The 20,851-nt window shown below is 40.1% G+C and overlaps 3 protein-coding genes across 3 annotated transcripts; all 3 read right to left on the minus strand.

Annotated features, from left to right (window-relative positions):
- Positions 1-1,665: 1,665 nt before the first annotated feature.
- LOC115078526 (olfactory receptor 6M1-like) lies at positions 1,666-2,604 on the minus strand. Its single transcript, XM_029581448.1, has one exon. It carries the CDS (start codon positions 2,602-2,604, stop codon positions 1,666-1,668), a length of 939 nt encoding a protein of 312 aa, XP_029437308.1.
- A 5,416-nt stretch (positions 2,605-8,020) lies between these two features.
- Positions 8,021-8,965, minus strand: LOC115078527 (olfactory receptor 6M1-like). The gene has a single exon (XM_029581449.1). The coding sequence runs from the start codon at positions 8,963-8,965 to the stop codon at positions 8,021-8,023; it is 945 nt and encodes a 314-aa protein (XP_029437309.1).
- A 9,535-nt stretch (positions 8,966-18,500) lies between these two features.
- Positions 18,501-20,384, minus strand: LOC115078723 (olfactory receptor 6T1-like). The gene is made up of 2 exons (XM_029581709.1): positions 19,634-20,384; positions 18,501-18,782 (listed from the first exon to the last, which is right to left on the minus strand). The coding sequence occupies exons 1-2, from the start codon at positions 20,381-20,383 to the stop codon at positions 18,756-18,758; spliced, it is 777 nt and encodes a 258-aa protein (XP_029437569.1). The 5' UTR covers position 20,384; the 3' UTR covers positions 18,501-18,755.
- Positions 20,385-20,851: the final 467 nt, after the last annotated feature.

Consider the following 20,851-nt stretch of genomic DNA (forward strand, 5'->3'; position numbering starts at 1 on the left):
ACAGCAATACATTGAGGAAAGTGAAATTATCACAAAAATTCAACAATTATACAGAAAAAAAGAAATAAAAAGTGATTCTTTTCTGACCAATCGACTTGATTGTGGCAAGTTTTAATTATAATGCTTCAAAAATCCTTTGATTGTAAAATATCTATACACTCCATTAAATAAAATAAAATAAAATAAAATAAAAGTCAGTGGATGGAGCATTGAATGCAACTGAAGATAAATCTGTGAGTTTTAATAGCCTGTGTTAAAGATCCCATGTGCTGACCATTCCAAGATATTTGAAGTCATTCTGCACTTGATTTTTGGAAAGGGCTTTTGAAAGTAAGACTATTTAGCATAACAATCAGTGTATCTCTAGAAATTGGAAGAGCAGGAGAGTGGATGGGTGACGCTGTGCTGTGCTGTTTCCACTCCAGAATACTTTCTCATTCTGCCCACTTCTTCATATGATCAGAAGCTGCATACATCTTTGGTCTGACACAGTTTGGCAATGCTTCCATCTTCATGTTCTCATACATGAAAGGCACTGCCCTTACAAAGTTCTGTTTTTCACCTCAGATTCAGAGCTCTATGAGCTGCATCAGTCCAGGAAGGGGGGTGGGAAGTGAATTCTTTGTGATACTTTTTTTTAGGACAAATTTTAGAGCCATTTCGCCAGGTATAATCTCAACTATCCAGCTAGAAAATGGTCCATACCCCCCACCCCTCATAACGTGAAAGGTTCCCAGCATGCCTTCTGGAGCCACATTACAAAGAGCTCATGTTTAGGTTGGGAAAGAATACAGCACCCATGCATTTGAATCTTCAAATCTGCAGGTGCAATTCTACCCCATACCTGCTGCCCACACCAGCAATTTATAGCATGTGCCTTGTAGGCAATCTTTCCCTAAGGAAATAGCTACAAGCTATTATAGATAAGGACATATGCACTTTGCAACAATATGGACTACTCAAAATTGGGTCAACATAAGAATGGTACTAAGAAGTCATAAAATATATGCCTATAAGACCAAATCTTATCTTCATAAGATGTGACAGTGGTATCTGAAGAAAGGATCTCCAGGAATTTGAAAGCTCATACACTACAGTGAACTTTCAATGATTCTAACATGTATTCCTTAACGACGTGGGATTATCTTGGATTCAGTAAATACCAGGATTATCTTGGACTCAGGAAAGCACTGCAAGGCATTGGCTAATGGCTATTCAGGTCTGTCTTCCTGGAATATGCTGCAATTTCCAGAGACCCACTGCCACATCAGTCATTTTAAAGATCAATACCTAGAACCTGTCTTGGATCAGTTCTAAACCAGCCCCCCAAAATTACACAAGACACCACTTACTCCCTAATTGCTCTGTGCATTGAAACTGCCTAGGATGCTTACAGCACCCTAATGCAATACCTCTGTTTTGTTACTTGTTTTACTCTTACTGTATGGATGCCACACATTGCCTCACCATTATTGTACAGATCTCTACTGCTATTTGCATTACTATTATTGCATTTTGTTGTTACTACTAGTATTGTATTGTTCCATACCGTACATATCCCAAACCATGTTGTGCATCATTCTAGTGACCACTAGTCTGATACCATGGTATATAAAAACAATAAATAAATAAACAGTATCTTGATAATAAAGAGTCCATACTACACTACTTGAAAATGCTAAGGTGGTTTAGGGTGTCCCTGAGGATTTCTTTGACTTTCTCATTCCTTAAAGTGTAAATGAAAGGATTCAGAAAGGGGGTTAAAACACTACTTATCACAGACACCACTTTGTTCGTGTACAGCCAGTCCAATTGCATTGGCCTTACCGTTATAAAAAAAGCACTTCCAAAAACTAAGGAGACCATAGTGAGGTGTGAGGCACAAGTGGAGAAGGCTTTCTGCTGCCCCCTAGTGGATGGTATTCTGAATATGGTAGAGATGATGTAAACGTATGAGAGGATCGTTAACACCAAGGGGCCGAGCATTACAGTAAAAGCAGCAATCAGAGATAACAGCTTAATGAGTTGGGTGTCAGCACAGGCCAGCATTAGCATGGAGGAACTGTCACAAAAGAAATGCTCGATGAGGTTGGGGCCACAGAATGGCAGCTGATGAATCAAAATACTCGAAGGAAGAAGAAAAAAGAAAGAAGACACCCAGCAACCCATGACCAGACAGACACAGACTTTACTGCTCATGATGATGGTGTAATGCAAGGGATGGCATATTGCTACATAGCGATCTATGGACATGACCGCAAGGAGGAGAAAATCTGTGGCGTAAAGATAAAAATAGAAATAAGACTGGGCCATGCAAGCTGCATAAGAGATTGATTTTGTCTCTGCCAGAAAGTTGACGAGGACATTAGGAACAACTACTGAAATGCAGCTGGTTTCTAAAAAGGATAAATTGGCCAGGAAGAAATACATGGGAGTGTGCAGGCGATGGTCCAGACATATTATCACAATGATCAAAATGTTCCCAAATAAGGTGGCTATGTAGATCATGAAAAGTAACACGAAAAGAAAATTCTGAATCAGAAAAGGCCCCGGGAATCCTTCCAGGATGAATTCCGTCACAAAAGTCAGATTCTTCACTTTCATGGTGGATTTTCAATCTGCAGAAATGACACAAAACATTGAAAAGGGAGACATCATATCTTCTAGTTTTCATGTAATTTCTGTTCAAAGGAATCCTCTAATATGGTCACGATTTCAGTAGTATATTTGGTAGCTGAAGCAGAGAACCAGAAATGTCTGAATGTCATATTTCGGATCACTTTTCACTGTCATTGAATCTCTGTGAACTTGGGCAAAGCAATAGTTATACTTTTGTACCTCCGTTCTGCTCTCTGTCTCTGTCACTGACTATGTGCTTTGGTGGGTAAGTGAGACCCTGGGCAAGTCACTGTTTTTCTTGAGCTTCAGTAGCACTGAGACTCTGTAACCTTAGGACTGTTACTATCTCCCTGTTCCACAATCACCAGCTCTGCAAATGTCACCCTCTGTGAACTTTGGAGGAGTCAGATGGATGCAAAGAAACACTACTGTTAGAAAACATAAGAAAAGGCAAGGATCATGAATGGTTGGCATGCAAAGGATCTCAACAGAAGAGGCTTTAAGTACTAAAGGATGAAGACAATCATGAGGAAGCAGTTGACACTTGACAGGAATGATATGAGTTGAGCAGATAACTAGGGTAGAGGTATCAGAGACTGACAAGAAACCTTTCATGTCGCTCGCAAGGAAATGATAAGAGAACCCTAGTGAAGGAGGGAGTAAAGGGTTCCAAAATTCAGGGCGAATAGAGAATAGCCACAGCCTCAAAATTAATGTCTGGGAAATATCAACAGAAAGTTAGTCTTGAAAAATATGGCGGCTGCTGCTAACCAGAGCCCCAAAAGAACAATTAGACATATGTGGTGAAAACTAAGCAAGAGCTAAAGTAGAAAAAGAGAAGAGAGCAGAAGCTGGAGAGCTACAATGTCACAGGCGGCAGAAAGACCAAGAAGAAAATATCTGGTAGGATAGGGAGAGAAGAGATGTAGGACTGTGGCTGAAAGACTGGAGAAAAAGTCTCAATGAAATGTGATTCTTTTGATGCAGAATGGAAAAGGTCAACTGCCTCTGAAGGGAGGTGAATGTCAGTGCTTTGGCAAAAAACATGCATTCAAGTACTTCAACTGGAAAAGGGAATAGGAAGATAGAGCGATAACAGTAATCATAATGATATGATATTTCTCCCCCAGCTCATCAACTAGCTTTATTGTGTTTATTAATTATTTCAAGTTTTCATGTTTTCAAGTTTTGACTAAGTATCCATCAACCATTTTGAGTAAAATCGCATAGCTCTACAGATTACTTCAAGCCCACATCCTATCTAGTTACTTGTTTTTCCTTTGTTTTATTTTCAACGTCTCCCTCTTATTTTCAATGTTACGCACATTTGCGAGGTTTTTTTTGTTCAAAGTTCACGCATTGTTATCTGTTCTATGTAACGCTCTCATGCGATGTTATTGTTTCATTGTAAACCGGTATGATTTGTATGCTATACAGGAATGTCGGTATATAAAAGTTAAAAATAAATAAATAAAATAAATAAATAATCACATTAGGGTCCAGGGGAATTTTCTTCAGGATGAGAAAGGTGATGGTAGATTTAAAGAAGTCAAGAACTGTGTCAGTAAAATGGAAAAATATGAAACTTTAGCATCACCCTATTATTGAATTGAAGCCAAGTCTAGTCAAAATTGCATTTGAAAATTAAGATAGGATGAAACTCCCGTGCAGATGCTTCATAAACTATATTGCAGAATTGGGAATTTACTCTGTTAATCTACTTCCAGTCTTTTTTTTTGGAAGCCCCTAAGTTTAATTGACTATGAAAATATTGGCGGCATATCAGCAATGCTCTGAGTAGTTAGTGCAGAGATGGTTTGTTTCCACTGTTACTGAGTGTGGGTGAGGACAGACTCAAGAGAAACCTAAAGAAATACCTCTTCCTCCTACACTAGGTGGTAAATGCTTAGAACAACCTCCCAGTGGAGGCCATATTTAGCAGACAGAATCATTAAATCATGGGACAAGCAGAGAATATCCTTAATTGCAAGGAAGTGAGGGTAAAAGCAGAGATCTGTTGTATGGTAAGGAAAATGGGCAGAGAACAGATAAGGCTTTGAGCTCCTTTGCTGCCATAAAATTCATCTTTCAATATAATTTTGTGTTCTACAACAGAGAACTCCACAGAGGATTTCTTTTAGCATTGCTTCGTGAGCGCCATTATTCCCAGGTTCAGTCAGAATCACATTTTGTAGGTCTAATGAATTGTATTATGCTGCAGAAAGCATCAGACAACTCCTTGGGCATCCAAAGTTAGCCAGCTATAGCATGGAGGCAACTCTCCATGTGGGATAAATGGTTGCATGCATGATCTTTCTAGAACTTTGCCATCACAGTTCATATTAGTATTAGAGTACAAAGTTATGGCTAGAGGGCTAGAATTGGTTGCTTTTTGTTTAGGGTTAAGCTGATAGAGTTAATAAATGGAATGTGATATTTTAAGAGCCATACCATGCCCACTGAATATGTCTGTGTAAACAGCTGAGGTCGTGCCTCCTCATACATCCATAAGGGAGGTTATAAAGAGCCCTTCTCTTCACTTAGCCCAATAAAAAGGGTCATCAACAACTTTTTGTTGATCTTTCTTTCCATATATCTAGCATTGCAGTCACATTATTTTAATCCTAAGGCCTTAGCACAATATGCATCTATCTGCTATGTACAAAAGGACCCATGGGAGAGGAGCCGACTGCAAGCCAGGGTTCAAATCCTGCTCCTTCTTTTTGTGACTTTGAGCAAGTCGTTCCATTGCCTCAAGCACAAGCTTAGATTATAAACTATCTAAGAACAGGGAAATGTCTGTAACAGGCTGAATATAAATTAAATATTGCTAAAAGTGACTGATACAAAATGTCTATGAAACCGAATACTATTACTCACAGTGCCAGGGCTCTTGCAATCCCAGCCAGCCCCTGTTTCTCCTTCTCCCCTCTTATCAAGACAGACAACTACTGTAGAGCTGATGGAAGAAAACTCATCATAGGCACACATTTTGTAGTCTGTCCCTTCGCTGGATCCAATCTTTTATTTGCAATGCACCTGACCCTAATGTAGTAAAAAATAACAATATTCCTTTTCTTTTCTTTCATTTATTAAAATTGTATTTCCCATCTGTAAAATATGTTATCCAGGTGAGCTCACAATAAAAGCATGCACAGACAATACCTCTCTCACTTATGAAACATTTTTTTATCTTAAAATATTTTTTTTTCCTGTTGAATGACATTCATTTCATGTGTCCTTCTTCCGGGCGTACTTTATATCTCACATCTGCGATAACTCATCGCTGCTCAAGAAAACCAGCATTCAGTGCCTTTTACCCATAATTTCAAGGAACATTACTTTCAGATGAGAAAAAAAAGTTGGTTTTCACAATTTAAAGTAAGATAGCCCCCAATCTTTTTGCAGGTTTTAATATCAGGAATGAAAGTACATTTTACTGGGATGCTGTTTGTATATAGGGATAAAACATTTTTTTTCCGTCTTGCTATGACACTGGGTAAAACACACCTTAGATCGGAAGACGTCTGTTCCAGAGGCCCTGATTCCTTAGCCCTCTGCATCTTAAACCTTTACAGTTTATTTATGGACAGGAAAGGAAGGAACCCACTGGGTTGTAGTTATAGACATCAGTAACACTCAGGGGACCTCATCTGCAGCCAGAGATGCAAAGGTAATATCTTTCTAGCATGGCGCAGAGTCTCTTTCATGAGCAGTAACCAAAGCTTAAATATTATAACCCAAATATGCTGGCAGTGCCAGAATGCAAAGTGTAGGAGGAAGGAATTTAATTATGACCTGTTTAGTATCTTATCATCTTAAGCTTTAAATCACAAACTCCTTTAAAGTAGCAGGTATAAATCCAATTTTACAACATACATGATTATTATTAGTTTTGTTTAATTAAAGACATTTATTACTCTCTACATACTAATAAGGCACTCATTATTCCTGTGGAGAACTCCTGTGTCCAGAAATATTTACGCTTCTAAGTAAGAATGCTGCAGTATATAAAAGCCTTGTGTTAGTTGGTCAATCTGGCTATTGTACTATGCCACTCTGGCCACTAGATGGCAAATGGCTATTGGAAATAGTTTACAGTGAATACAGTCTATATGTTAAAATGTGGAATTTTCCACCCAGATTGTATTGTTCTACTTCTCATAATACATAATACTTGATATATTTGTATGCTACTGGCTAAATAAAAAGTTTTGGGTTTTTTTTTTAATGTGAAATTTTCCAGTTTTAGGGGTCAAGTGGAGTGAGTGGAAGAGTATGCAGTGTATGAATGGCAGTGTGATTCTGACCAATAGAGAAAGGTATCAGAGTGAGATAAAAGAGGTTGTCCCAGGAGGATTAGCTGCTGGTCACTGAGGATGGCGTCTTGGGGTAGAAGGCTTTGGAAAGGTTTGAGCCAAGAAGAAGGATCAGGTGATACATCCAATAACCCTAAGGGGCTCCAGAAGGAGTTAAGGAGTGAGAAGCTGAAAGAATAATTGGGGTTTCTACAAAGCCCTACAGGAGTTGAGAGTTAGAAGTAGAGAGCGAGAGAGAGAGAGAGAGAGAGAGACAGTGTGTGTGAGGAGACCAAGGCTAGAGAAGCTTGGAGTAATGTGAGAAGCTGTGTTGGAGTTCTGCAATAACCAAGAGAGAGTGGTGCCTCAGCAGCTGCATCTGCCTGCTGAACTAGACAACCTGAGCAACACTGAGTACTTTTGACTAATATTAAATATTTAAACTGGTCAGTAGAACCTACATTTAGAGAAATTACTTCATATCAGAACTGGAAAAAATATAAAGAACATCAGAAACTTCTTTATGAACACAAGTAAGAATGACTTTAATAATCAACATGGGTGTTTCAGGGTCATGAAGGGCTCTAAAAGTCACCAATTCAGTGTACTGAGAGAAAGAATATTGATATATTAAATCCTGACTTTCATTCCCCTCAACCTAAACCTAAACCCTAACATGAACTCTGACCTTCAGATGTTAACCTTTGAACCCAAACCCTTCCACACTTTCTGATGAGAAAGGACAGATAGGATTCTAGCCACATACCCCAACTTCCTGCATGAATGGGTACATCTATACTGTGACTAATATTTTAGAAATATACATGATAAATGTCTGTTAGATGGGACTCAGCTTGGGATGTTTCTTTAAGCAAAATATCTTTCTCAGTTGAAATTAATGCAACTTTCAGTAGGCTTTCCTCTGTGAGATCACATGGGTACTACAAAGTAGCCATTGTCAGAGACAGAATACTGTGACTGATGGACAGTCACACCTGAAGAAGGGACCTCTGCGTTCTTGAAACCTCATACATTATAGCATACTCTGAGTTATTCTTACCATATTTCAATGAAAGAAAAAAACAATCAATAAAGAATCCACTTCAAACTTTATGGAAAAGTTTAAGCCTGTTTAGAATGTCCCTGAAGACTTCTTTGACCTTTTCATTCCTCAAAGTGTAAATGAAAGGATTCAGTAAGGGAGTTATAAAACTACTTAACACAGACACAACTTTGTTTGCATACAACCAACTGAATTGCATTGGTCTTACTTCTATAAAAATAGCACACCCAAAAACTAAGGAAACCATAGTGAGGTGTGAGGCACAAGTGGAGAAGGCTTTCTGCTGTCCCTGAGTGGATGGGATTCTCAGTATGGTGGAGATAATATAGACGTATGAGAGGATCGTTAATACTAAGGGACCGAGCAAAACAAAGGAAGCCACAATCAGAGCTATCAGCTTAATGAGCTGGGTGTCAGCACAGGCCAATATTAGCACTGAGGAAGTGTCGCAAAAGAAATGCTTGATGAAGTTGGAGGCACAGAATGGCAGTTGACAGATCAAAATAGTTGATGGAAGAAGGAAGAAAAAAGAAGACACCCAACAACCAAGGACCATGAAGACACACACTCTGCTGCTCATGATCGTGGAGTAATGTAACGGGCGACATATCGCTACATAACGATCTATGGACATGACCGCAAGGAGGAGAAAATCTGTGGTGGAAAGATAAAAATAGAAATAAGACTGTGCCATGCAAGCAGCATATGAGATTGATTTTTTCTCTGCTACCAAGTTGATGAGCAGTTTAGGGACAATTACAGAAATGAAGCTGATTTCTAAAAAGGATAAGTTGACCAGGAAGAAATACATTGGGATGTGCAGGCGATGGTCCAAACATATTATCAATATGATTAAAATGTTTCCGAGTAGGGTGGCCATGTAGACCATGAAAAGTATGATGAAAATGGAAATCTGCATCTCAGGAGACCCTGGGAATCCTTCCAGGATGAATTCCGTCAGCAACGTCTGATTCTTCACGTTCATGATGAACCTTAAATCTGCAGCAATGAAATAAAGAATTGAAATAAAAGATATCATATATTGTCTTTCTCATGGAATGTTTTTCCTTTTTAAGATCAATATTAACCTGTTTCATTTTTTTGAAGGGGTTAATAAACATGTGGATAAAAGTGAACCAGTAGATGTAGTGTATTTGGATTTTCAGAAGGCATGTGACAAAGTCCCTCACGAGAGGCTTCTAAGAAAACTAAAAAGTCATGGGATAGGGGGCGATGTCCTTTTGTGGATTACAAATTGGTTAAAAGACAGGAAACAGAAAGTAGGATTAAATGGTCAATTTTCTTGGTGGATAAGGGTAAACAGTGGAGTGCCTCAGGGACCTGTACTTGGACCGGTGCTTTTCAATATATTTATAAATGATCTGGAAAGGAATACGACGAGTGAGGTTATCAAATTTGCGGATGATACAAAATTATTCAGAGTAGTTAAATCACAAGCAGACTGTGATACATTACAGGAGGACCTTGCAAAACTGGAAGATTGGGCATCCAAATGGCAGATGAAATTTAATGTGGACAAGTGCAAGGTGATGCATATAGGGGAAAAATAACCCTTGCTGTAGTTACATGATGTTAGGTTCCATATTAGGAGCTACCACCCAGGAAAAAGATCTAGGCATCATAGTGGATAATACTTTAAAATCGTTGGTTCGTGCTGCAGCAGTCAAAAAAGCAAACAGAATGTTAGGAATTATTAGGAAGGGAATGGTGAATAAAATGGAAAATGTCATAATGCCTCTATATCGCTCCATGGTGAGACCATACCTTGAATACTGTGTACAATTCTGGTCATCGCATCTCAAAAAAGATATAGTTGCGATGGAGAAGGTACAGAGAAAGGCAACCAAAATGATAAAGGGGATGGAACAGCTCCCCTATGAGGAAAGGCTGAAGAGGTTAGGGCTGTTCAGCTTGGAGAAGAGACGACTGAGGGGGGATATGATAGAGAGGTCTAGAATGGGTAGATGTGAATCGGTTATTTACACTTTCAAATAATAGAAGGACTAGGGGGGCATTCAATGAAGTTAGCAAGTAGCACATTTAAGACTAATCAGAGAAAATTCTTTTTCACTCAACGCATAATAAAGCTCTGGAATTTGTTGCCAGAGGATGTTATTAGTGCAGTTAGTGTAGCTGGGTTCAAAAAAGGTTTGGATAAGTTCTTGGAGGAGAAGTCCATTAATGGCTATTAATCAAATTTAGTTAGGGAATAGCCACTGCTATTATTTATTTTATTTATTTGATATTTTTATATACCGTTTTACCGTTTAATTGCATCAGTAGCATGAGATCTTCTTAGTGTTTGGGTAATTGCCAGGTTCTTGTGACCTGGTTTGGCCTCTGTTGGAAACAGGATGCTGGGCTTGATGGACCCTTGGTCTGACCCAGCATGGCAATGTCTTATGTTCTTAATATTTTTATTGAACTTTCTCTTAAAACAAGAACAACAAAACAAAATATAATAAAGAATCTGGATGCGCTATGTTGTTCTTTAAAATAAGTTAATATTTGTTTTCAAACCTTTAATGTTCTCCTGAAGTTTTCAGCTATGCACATTTCATATTTATAATAAGTTATGCATACCCTGTTCCACCTTAAGGGTTAATCATGCTGGTAAAATACCTTTATTCCAGTCTCTTAGGGGCTGATGTAATCAAACCCATGGTAAAACTAGAGTTAGGTTTTAGTGTGGATTTTATTTTATGCATGCAGTAAAATAACTGGGCCCCACCAGATGCAGTGGACCAGGCATTAAAAAACACACTAAACACCTCTTTGTAGTCCACAGCCATTTTGCATGTCATTATCTGAAAACTGACACACACACACTCACAGAAAAATAAGTTTTCTGATCTCAGTTTCACTTGTCCTTCCCTCCGCAGGCCAGGTTGGTGAGGCAGAACGAGTTCTCCCTCCCCAAGCAAAGCCATTCCTTCCCCCAACCTTTAGTAAATGTATCTAATTTAAGTTCTACAAATTTCATGATTAAGCATTAGCTGTCTGCAATGTCTGCATAGTATATTTGTCTCTGGGCTTCTGTTTTTATTGATCTCTTTTATTATGTATTTTTATTTCTTTTTTTTTATTTAAATTTTATTTTATTTTCTTCATTTATCATAAATGAAATAAAACAGGTACAATATAATCACAGGTAAAGACTAAATTTAGTTTAGTTTAATTAATACTCTTGATATCAACAAATGCAGTTCATAGCAAAATAGTAGCATAATTACAGTAAATATATACAAAGTACATATATAACAGTAATAAAACCAAAACCCTCTTCATATTCACATACAAACATACAATTACACAACCCCACTTGATGCCTTCAACTCATAAAATAAAATGCAATAGAAATCCCCCCATTTAAAACTAATTTAACCTGGTAACCAGCACCTCCCAGGAATGTCTCCACACTACCCCTGAAACAGGCTGATATCTTTATAACTGAATAAAAGCTTATATGGCAGTATCAGAGGTGGCCAGTGTAGTGGAAAATTCAAATCTTGCAGTTTGTCTGGCTAAGTCCAAGCTTATATCACGTAATCAAAAAAGAGGAAAGTTTGATATTTTTATTTGTATTCACAAAAATCTTCTATTCACAATGTGTCCATAAATAAAAATCACATGCACACTCACTCACTCATTTAAAAACATTCACATTAAGAGTACACAGCAGATCAGCATATATAAATGTTTAACATTAATCACATGCACACTCACTCACTCATTTAAAAACATTCACATTAAGAGTACACAGCAGATCAGCATATATAAATGTTTAACATTTACTAAAATGTGAAAAACACTTCCCTGTGGAACACTCCACTTACATACTATTTAACACTGCATATTTTTATACAGACTTCATAATAAGCTGATATCTCCTGTGTAACTTCTCTTGTGATATTTTCTAATATTGAAGTAGAATAAATCAGAGTGGTCAACCCCGACAAGTGGCCCTTGTTTCACCTTCGTTTGCTTCCTCAGGGGGACTTCACCACTGAGAAAATCAAACGATATGATATCAATTTCAAACCAAGGACACATTCTCCATTTATCTCTTATATCAACTTCTCTCTCAAAAAATATCAAAAATATCTACCTGAAATGTGTGGACTCTACTTCCACAGGGAAGTGTTTTTCACATTTTAGTAAATGTTAAACATTTATATATGCTGATCTGCTGTGTACTCTTAATGTGAATGTTTTTAAATGAGTGAGTGAGTGTGCATGTGATTTTTATTTATGGACACATTGTGAATAGAAGATTTTTGTGAATACAAATAAAAATATCAAACTTTCCTCTTTTTTGATTACGTGATATAGGCTGTATAGAGGAATTGGTTCCAATTTACCCAGTGTATGTACCTTGTAAGTCCAAGCTTAGCCAGACAAACTATTTGAATATCCACTTTCATATCTATCTAGGCAGATTTCAGTGTCTGGAATCCATGTGGCTATGCAGACTTGGTGTTAGGCAGCTCTAATCCTGGCATGCCACAAACAGGGCTAGTTTTAGGATAGCCAGAGTGAATATGCATGAGATATATCTTGAAGTGCAGCCTCCAATGTATGCAAATACCATATATCTCTTGCATATTCATTGTGGATGTCCTGAAAACCAGAGCTGTTTGTGGCACTCAGTACAAGATCTGCTTTCTCTTGGAATAGGTACAGAGAAGGGCGACCAAAATGATAAGGGGAATGGAACAGCTCCCCTATGAGGAAAGACTAAAGAGGTGAGGACTTTTCAGCTTGGAGAAGAGACGGCTGAGGGGGGATATGATAGAGGTGTTTAAAATCATGAGAGGTCTAGAACGGGTAAATGTGAATCGGTTATTTACTCTTTCGGATAATAGAAAGACTAGGGGGCACTCCATGAAGTTAGTATGTGGCACATTTAAAACTAATCGGAGAAAGTTCTTTTTCACTCAATGCACAATTAAAATCTGGAATTTGTTACCAGAGGATGTGGTTAGTGCAGTTAGTATAGCTGTGTTTAAAAAAGGTTTGGATAAGTTCTTGGAGGAGAAGTCCATTACCTGCTATTAATTAAGTTGACTTAGATAATAACCACTGCTATTACTAGCAATGGTAACATGGGATAGACTTAGTGTTTGGGTACTTGCCAGGTTCTTATGGCCTGGATTGGCCACTGTTGGAAACAGGATGCTGGGCTTGATGGACCCTTGTTCTGACCCAGTATGGCATGTACTTATGTTCCCCTCATGGCAGGATGAAATGAAGAGCATGCCTTTTGATTATCTAGCATTTGTGGCCAATGGTAATGTCTCAGCTATTTGGCTTGAGCATCTCAAAAGCCACAGACTTTTTCTTATATTTAGAAACTGAAATAGTATTGTTTTCCATAGATTCTTTCGTATTTAAAATGCTACTGAACTTTATCCCGCTATTTTACCAATTTCAAGCCTTAGGTTTAACCGTATAGAAAGCTTATCATTGATTAATGTATTGGTTTTTCATATTTTGTCTTTCACAGTTTTGAAGATGTTGCAACATGAAACTATATTCACTTAACCATAGAAAACATGAATTAATCCAGAATTTTACATTCTATTTTGTGATTCTTTTTCTTTTGGTGTTTTTTTTTTTTTTTTTTGCATTAGCAAAAACTGCATCTCTGCATTAAAAACACAACTTGCCTTGTGCACTATCCTTGTAGGTGATAAACTCAATTGAACCAAATGTTCATCAGATCCCCCATGACCCTGGCTTGGGGCAGATACGTTTGAAAAATAATTGCCTGCTTTGTAATTTTTAAAGCATGAACAAATTCCGTGGCACCCCAAGAAACCCATGGAGCATCGTCTAGGCTGCTTACAGTCAGATGGCATTTGCCTTCCTGAGTAAAGTAAAGCTGACAAATTAGCTCCAACACCTGTAAGCAAATAAAGAGAAAAATCTCACCAATTTCCACTTCTTCGGAAACATGAACCTCTTGGCGAAAATGTGCAGAAAACGTGCTCTGTTTGTGCTACAAATCTCACAGAGGTTTGCAGTTTTCTAATTTGCTTTTAGCAATCAGTGTTATAAACATAGCGATGCCTCTGCCTGCTTCGTGCATAAAATTCGCTCCTGCCTCCGTCAAGGAGAAATCATTCATTCTTTTACCGACCAGGAGGAAAGGTTGTGGTTGGAATAGAATAAAAGCTAAGCACAGAGCCTTCTGGGGACGGCCATCTTTCCCCGAAGACCCTGAAATAAGATGGGACTTTCCAGAGTGATGTGGATTTTATTAGTAATCCGTAAGGGACTGCAGCACTATAATGCACTACCCAGGGTCTCAGTTTACAATGAAAACCAAAACAACATTACTGGTGTTGCTTCTGACATGGCAGCGCCTCAGTGCTTGAAATCAATCTAGGCAAGTACAACCTGCAAGCTCTGCAGGGAGGGTCATTAAATATTTCCCTCCATCGAGGACCAAGGAGTGAGTGGGGGGAAATGAAAGAGAACTAAGGAGCCGGCACCCTCACAGGCTCCGTGGAGATCCTCACTGAATGCTGGTTTACAGCACAACTTCTATGAACTCTTTTACCAGCACAGGACCCAAAAGGCATGGGGCAGACTGCACAGGTCATTTGCAGTGATCCCCTCAGATTTCAAACTGTAGCTAAAAGGAGCACCTTTTTCATCATTGGAATACATTTAAAATTAAAGTTCATGTCAGCACAGCCCACAGGTTGTGAGTGGATGTTATGTGCCGTGTTATTTCTTTGGCTGCCTTACCCAAATGCTTACCAGTGCTCACATACCCTCACGCCATCTGCAGTGCTCACATACCCTTACGCCGTCTGCAGTGCTCACATACCCTCACGCCATCTGCAGTGCTCACACACCCTCACGCCGTCTGCAGTGCTCACATACCCTCACGCCGTCTGCAGTGCTCACATACCCTCACGCCATCTGCTGTGCTCACATACCCTCATGCCATCTGCAGTGCTCACACACCCTCACGCCGTCTGCAGTGCTCACATACCCTCACGCCGTCTGCTGTGTTGCCATCCTGTTGTAACATGTAAACATGTAAACATGTTGTAACATGTAAACATGTAACACTCCTTGTTATTTGTAAACCGGGTTGATGTGATGCCTATCATGAAACTCGGTATAACAAAAACAATAAATAAATAAATAAATAAAAATGTTGTATTTTAGCATTCAGTCAGCGATCTTTCACCATTCCAACCTCATCCGTGCCCATTACCCTCAGTGATCTTCACCTGTGCTCATTCCTAGTAAACCCATGGCTTTAAGGATGTCAAAAAGCTTTATTGTATCTCTCTGTTCAATGTAGTGCAATATATTCAATCTATATAAATACAAATGTTAAATAGTTTGGACAAAATCGCTAATCTCGGAAACCACTGAACCGATTGCTTTCAAATTTGGACACAACCTTCATTTCGCATACAGGAAGGTTCTTCTGTACTTACATTACACATATGACACACCTGTGACAGGTAGAATAGGTTTAAAGATTTTTTCCAGAAAGCAGCGACATTTGCTGGATGTAAGCGCCACCTTACACTAACACATGCTACACTAATCATTTCGCCAGTCCAGGTCCACGTTTCACTTCCATTTTAACACATTTGTGCACTTTTTTCGCCGGAAGATAACTATTTCCTTTACAGATAAAATACACCCACCACCCTCCTCACACCCCCACACACCTGCCAAATGTATTTACTTCCCAGGCCCTCACAACACACACAAAACCTGACAGAAGTCCGGGAGGCTCCAGCGGGGGGCCAGGACCGGTCCGGGCCACATCTCCTGCACTACGGCCATCGGCTGCCAGCAATCAACATGGCGCCGACGGCCCTTTCCCTTACTATGCCACTCAGGGACACCAATGGCAGCAGTAGCCCATGTGACATAGTAAGGGTGAGGGCCCCTCAGCGCCATTTTCAGGACTGGCAGCCGGCGGACCTTTGCCCTTATTATGTCAGAGGACCTACCGCTGCCATTGCTCCACCCCACTGACATAGTAAGGGCAAAGGGCCATCGGAACCCGTTTCAGTGCTCGCAGCCGACGGACCAACGACAATACATCGCTCCCGGACCACTCCTGAACGCCCGCTCCACCGACTGGGCGTTCAGGAGCGGGGGGTCTGGAGGGTGGGGAGTGGTAATGAATTTATTGCTAACATCTTGGGGACGGGTCACGAGGGGGGGCAGGTTTCATTCATTCGGCAACTCTGGGGGGGGGCAAGGGGGGTGGGCTACTGTTTTTTGCAGGGCTGGGGGAGGGGGGGCAGGAGAGTGTGGGGTGGTTAGTTTAAGAGAAAGTTTCTCATAGGGTTGTTTTTTGGGGGAAGGGGGAGGTTCACACACAGATACATCCACTAAACTTGCACGATCTCGGGAACGCACCAAAATGGCCCTCCCCAGACCACAAAACAAATTTGGAAGTGCAAATTTGGTTAGACACTACCCTATTTGGCTACATAATGCGCACAGACGCCCAGGGACAGACCACATGTAGCACCAACAATTTTAATTTCCCAGGTCTTGGGAGGGGGGGGGGGAGGCAGGAGGGGGGGGGGGGTTATTATTTGATTTAAAGGGTTGGGATTGGGGGTTTTTTTGGGGGGTGGGGGGGGTTCCCACAGAAATAGAAAGACAAAAGTTTTCTGATCTGAAGGGTAGGCAGTAGGCGGGGGGAGGTGACAGTGAGGGGAGGGAGAATGAGGGGAGAGGTGAGTGTGAGGGGAGAGAGTTGGAGTGGGGACAGGGGCGGGAAGGGGGGGGGGGGGGTGAATGACCAAGGGGGAGGAGGATGAGTGACTGAGGTAAATGAGCAAGGGGAAGGGGGAGGGAGGGTAAGGAACCTGACTCTGCCACTGCAACGCGTGGCCGGGTTCCGCTAGTTAGAACATAAGAACCTGCCATACTGGGTCAGACCAAGGGTCCATCAAGCCCAGCATCCTGTTTCCAACAGAGGACAATCCAGGAAACATGTACTTGGCAAGTACCCAAACATTAGGTAGATCCCATGCTACTGATGCCAGAAATAGCAGTGGCTTTTCCCCAAGTTAACTTGATTAATAACAGATAATGACCTTCTCTGAGAATGTATTAAAAACTTTTTTAAATCCAGCTACACTAACTGACTTAACCACATCCTCTGGCAACAAATTCCAGAGCTTAATTGTGCGTTGAGTGAAAAAGAATTTTCTCCAATTTGTTTTAAATGTGCCCCATGCTAACTTCATGGAGTGCCCCCTAGTCTTTCTATTATCCAAAAGAGTAAAATCTGATTCACATTTACCCATTCTAGATCTCTCATGATTTTAAACACCTCTATCATATCCCCCCTCAGCCGTCTCTTCTCCATGCTGAACAGCCCTAATCTCTTCAGCCTTTCCTCATAGGGGAGCTGTTCCATCCCCTTTATCATTTTGGTTGCCCTTCTCTGTACCTTCTCCATCGCAACTACATCTTTTTTGAGATGCGGTGCCCAGAATTGTACACAGTATTCAAGGTGCGGTCTCACCATGGAGTGATACAGAGGCATTATGACATTTTCCGTTTTATTAACCGTTCCCTTCCTAATAATTCCCAATATTCTGTTTGCTTTTTTGACTGCCGCAGCACACTGAGCCGACAATTATTTATTTATTTTTGTATTTATTTAAGGTTTTTATATACCGGCATTCATGATACAATCACATCATGCTGGTTTACATTGAACAAGAGGGTGCAAAATAAATTGAAAACTGGAACCTGTGCAAGGAAAGAATGCAGTTACAATGAACAAGGGAGATCAGACTGGGAGAAGAGAGAAATACTGTAGGAGTTTAACATTATATAGAGTTATTTACAATGGACTGATGTAGCTGCATTATAGTAGTTGATGAGATGAATTTTAGGAGGAGTCCGGAAATGCTTGTTTGAACAGCCAAGCCTTAAGTCTTTTTCGGAAGGTTGGGAGGCAGGGCTCCTGTCGGAGATCAGGAGGAATGGAATTCCAGAGTGATGGTCCAGCTCGTTCTCTTAAAGTTATATGCCAAGTGGATTTTGTATGAGGTACCTGGAGGGATCCTCTGTGTGCTTCTCTGGTAGGTCTTGTGGAGTTATGTTGCCTGAGCGGGAATTGTATGTCTAATGGGGCATGGTGATGGATGGCTTTATATATAATAGTGATGGACTTCAAGATGATTCTGAAATGAATTGGCAGCCAGTGTAGGATTTTTAGGATTGGGGATATAAGCATCATAGTGGATAATTTCAATGTATTATCCACTATGACGCCTAGATCTTTTTCCTGGGTGGTAGCTCCTAATATGGAACCTAACATTGTGTAATTATAGCATGGGTTATTTTTCCCTATATGCATCACCATGCACTTATCCACATTAAATTTCATCTGCCATTTGATGCCCAATCTTCCAGTCTTGCAAGGTCCTCCTGCAATTTATCACAACCACTTGTAATTTAACTACTCTGAGTAATTTTGTGTCATCTGCAAATCTGATCACCTCACTGATCGTATGCCTTTCCAGATCATTTATAAATATATTGAAAAGCACCGGTCCAAGTACAGATCCCTCAGCACAATGGTCTGCCTAGACCGCTGCATCCTCTTTCAGCAGCCCTGGGTCCTGCTATGAATCTGCCACAGAGGAAGCCAGGTGATGAGTAAGACCATTAGCTCCAAGGATGAAGCTAACCAAACTTTCAGATTGGGGATTCAGGAGTTTTGTAGACTTTTGAGGCCTTTAAATCTTAGAACAGCAACATTGATCCTAGAAAACAGGAAAGCAATTGTAAAAGTAATTTCTCCAAGTACTGATTTATCTAAGAAAAAGGGGCAATTTCGGTGTCATTAAGCCAACAGAATCCCTCGCTCATATCAATCCAGTGCAGTAAAGCTTCTGCTCTCCTCTACTCTCACACTTCCTCTTTGCATAAACACTGAAATGCTGCATATCTCAGTTTAAATCTGTGTGCAGTCTGGGTTAAACTTTTTAAAAGGATTTACCAGCAAAAAGACTCTGTATTACGCACATAAATCAGCTTCTGAAAATCATTTGGAGCATTGCGTGGGGAAAATACGTACATAACTCAATGACATGGCTTCTTTTCACCTCACGCCCAGTAGGCATTCTGGGGACAGGGAAAGCATGTATGCACATACTTTTGATATTAGAAAGTATAATGTAATTGTGCAGGAAGAAAGCTGTGCCTGATCAGAGGGAGGTGTGACTTCCTGCACATATGTCAACGTGAGTATCAGAAGAATCTGGGAATTTTTGATGCAGGCGTGCAGGTAAATCTTCTTTGAAAATTCAGCCTAAAGACTAGCCTGATGTGGGTTGCTGAAGATCACCCTGTGGTGGTCATTTGAGAGGGCTCATCAAGCATGCTCTGCTATAAATCCCATCAGGGAGTCTCATAGCTTGGGGTATTGTGTTCTCCATTTCACAGCACCTCTCAATGCTTCCTTCACTTTCTTGTTTCTTAAAGTGTAGATGAAAGGATTCAACAAGGGTGGTAAGATGCTAGCAATCAAACTGGCTACCTTGTCGATATCTTTTGACTTATGTTCGCTTGCCCTGAGCTGTAGGAAAATAGAAGTTCCAAAGGTTACACCAACCATGGTGATGTGCGACACGCAGGTGGAGAAGGTCTTTCGCCGCCCTGTGGCTGAGGGCATCCTGAAAATGGTAGACAGGACATATGTATAGGATATGGCTATTACCAAACTGATTCCTACTAGATAAGTTGTGCACACAATTAAAATAAAAAGTTGCATAACATGTTTATCTCCACAGGACAGTCTAATAACCTCAGTGCTATCACAGAAGAAATGGTTAACCACATTGGCACCACAGAAAGGAGACCTGGCCAGTAGAATGGTTGGGACAAGCAGTAGCAGAAAACTGACCAGCCAACAGCCCAGAATCATCTGAGCACACACCCTGTGACTTATGATGGTGGCATAATGCAGTGGGTGACAGATAGCTACATACCGATCTATGGCCATTGCAGTGAGAAGAGAAAGATCTGTTCCTGCCAGGAGGTAATAAAAATAACCTTGTATAAAGCATTCAGAAAATGAAATTGACGTCTTCTTTGACACAAGGATGGCCAGCATCTTTGGGACATAAACGGTGATGAAACACATTTCCAAGAAGGACAAGCTAAGAAGGAAGAAATACATGGGGGTATGAAGGCGATAGTCAATACTTATTATGATAATCATTAACAGGTTTCCGATCAGCGCTATGATGTAGATTATGGAAATCACAATGGAGAGAGAGATCTGAAGTTGAGGAGCACCGGGGAATCCAACTAGAATGAATTCAATCACAGGAGTCGCGTTCCTCACCTTCACAGATGACATTTTATCTACGGAAAGGAAAGACGAACAGTTCGTGAGGATTTACTCAGGATACATGATACAACAAACTCTGCTCTTGGGATTTTATTTCATTTCCTTTGTTATTCACCTAACCACAGCCTGGTGAACTTTCCAACCTTTCCTTAAAAGATTAAGATTAAGACACTTTCAGAGCTGGAGTTAATGATCTGTAAAGGATAAATGTTTTGCCACCTTTTAAGTTATATTTTGTATTTCTTTTAGCATTTTTCTTGTATTTGACCTTGTTAATAAAAATGGAGTGTTACAACCAGACTGATAAAGCACCAGCAGTATCACTTAAGAGCTGCTAAATTATCAAATTATTAGAAATCGCTTGTTAAACAATTATGTAATGAGTTGAGAATGCAACTTCTGCTACGTCCTGTGAGTTTGATATATAAAGACTTTGTCTGGCAAACCTTTGGTGTTAACTGGGCAAAAGCCAACATT

This window comes from Rhinatrema bivittatum, chromosome 16 (assembly GCF_901001135.1).
Source record: "Rhinatrema bivittatum chromosome 16, aRhiBiv1.1, whole genome shotgun sequence".
In the NCBI taxonomy this organism is placed as follows: Eukaryota; Metazoa; Chordata; class Amphibia; order Gymnophiona; family Rhinatrematidae; genus Rhinatrema; species Rhinatrema bivittatum.

Coding starts and splice junctions, on each gene's coding strand:
- LOC115078526 (XM_029581448.1), bottom strand. CDS start 2,604: ATGAAAGTGAAGAATCTGACTTTTGTGACGGAATTCATCCTGGAAGGA.
- LOC115078527 (XM_029581449.1), bottom strand. CDS start 8,965: ATGAACGTGAAGAATCAGACGTTGCTGACGGAATTCATCCTGGAAGGA.
- LOC115078723 (XM_029581709.1), bottom strand. CDS start 20,383: ATGTCATCTGTGAAGGTGAGGAACGCGACTCCTGTGATTGAATTCATT. Junction 18,783..19,633: donor GCGTGTCGCACATCACCATG/GTTGGTGTAACC, acceptor CCTGTTTTCTAG/GATCAATGTTGCTGTTCTAA.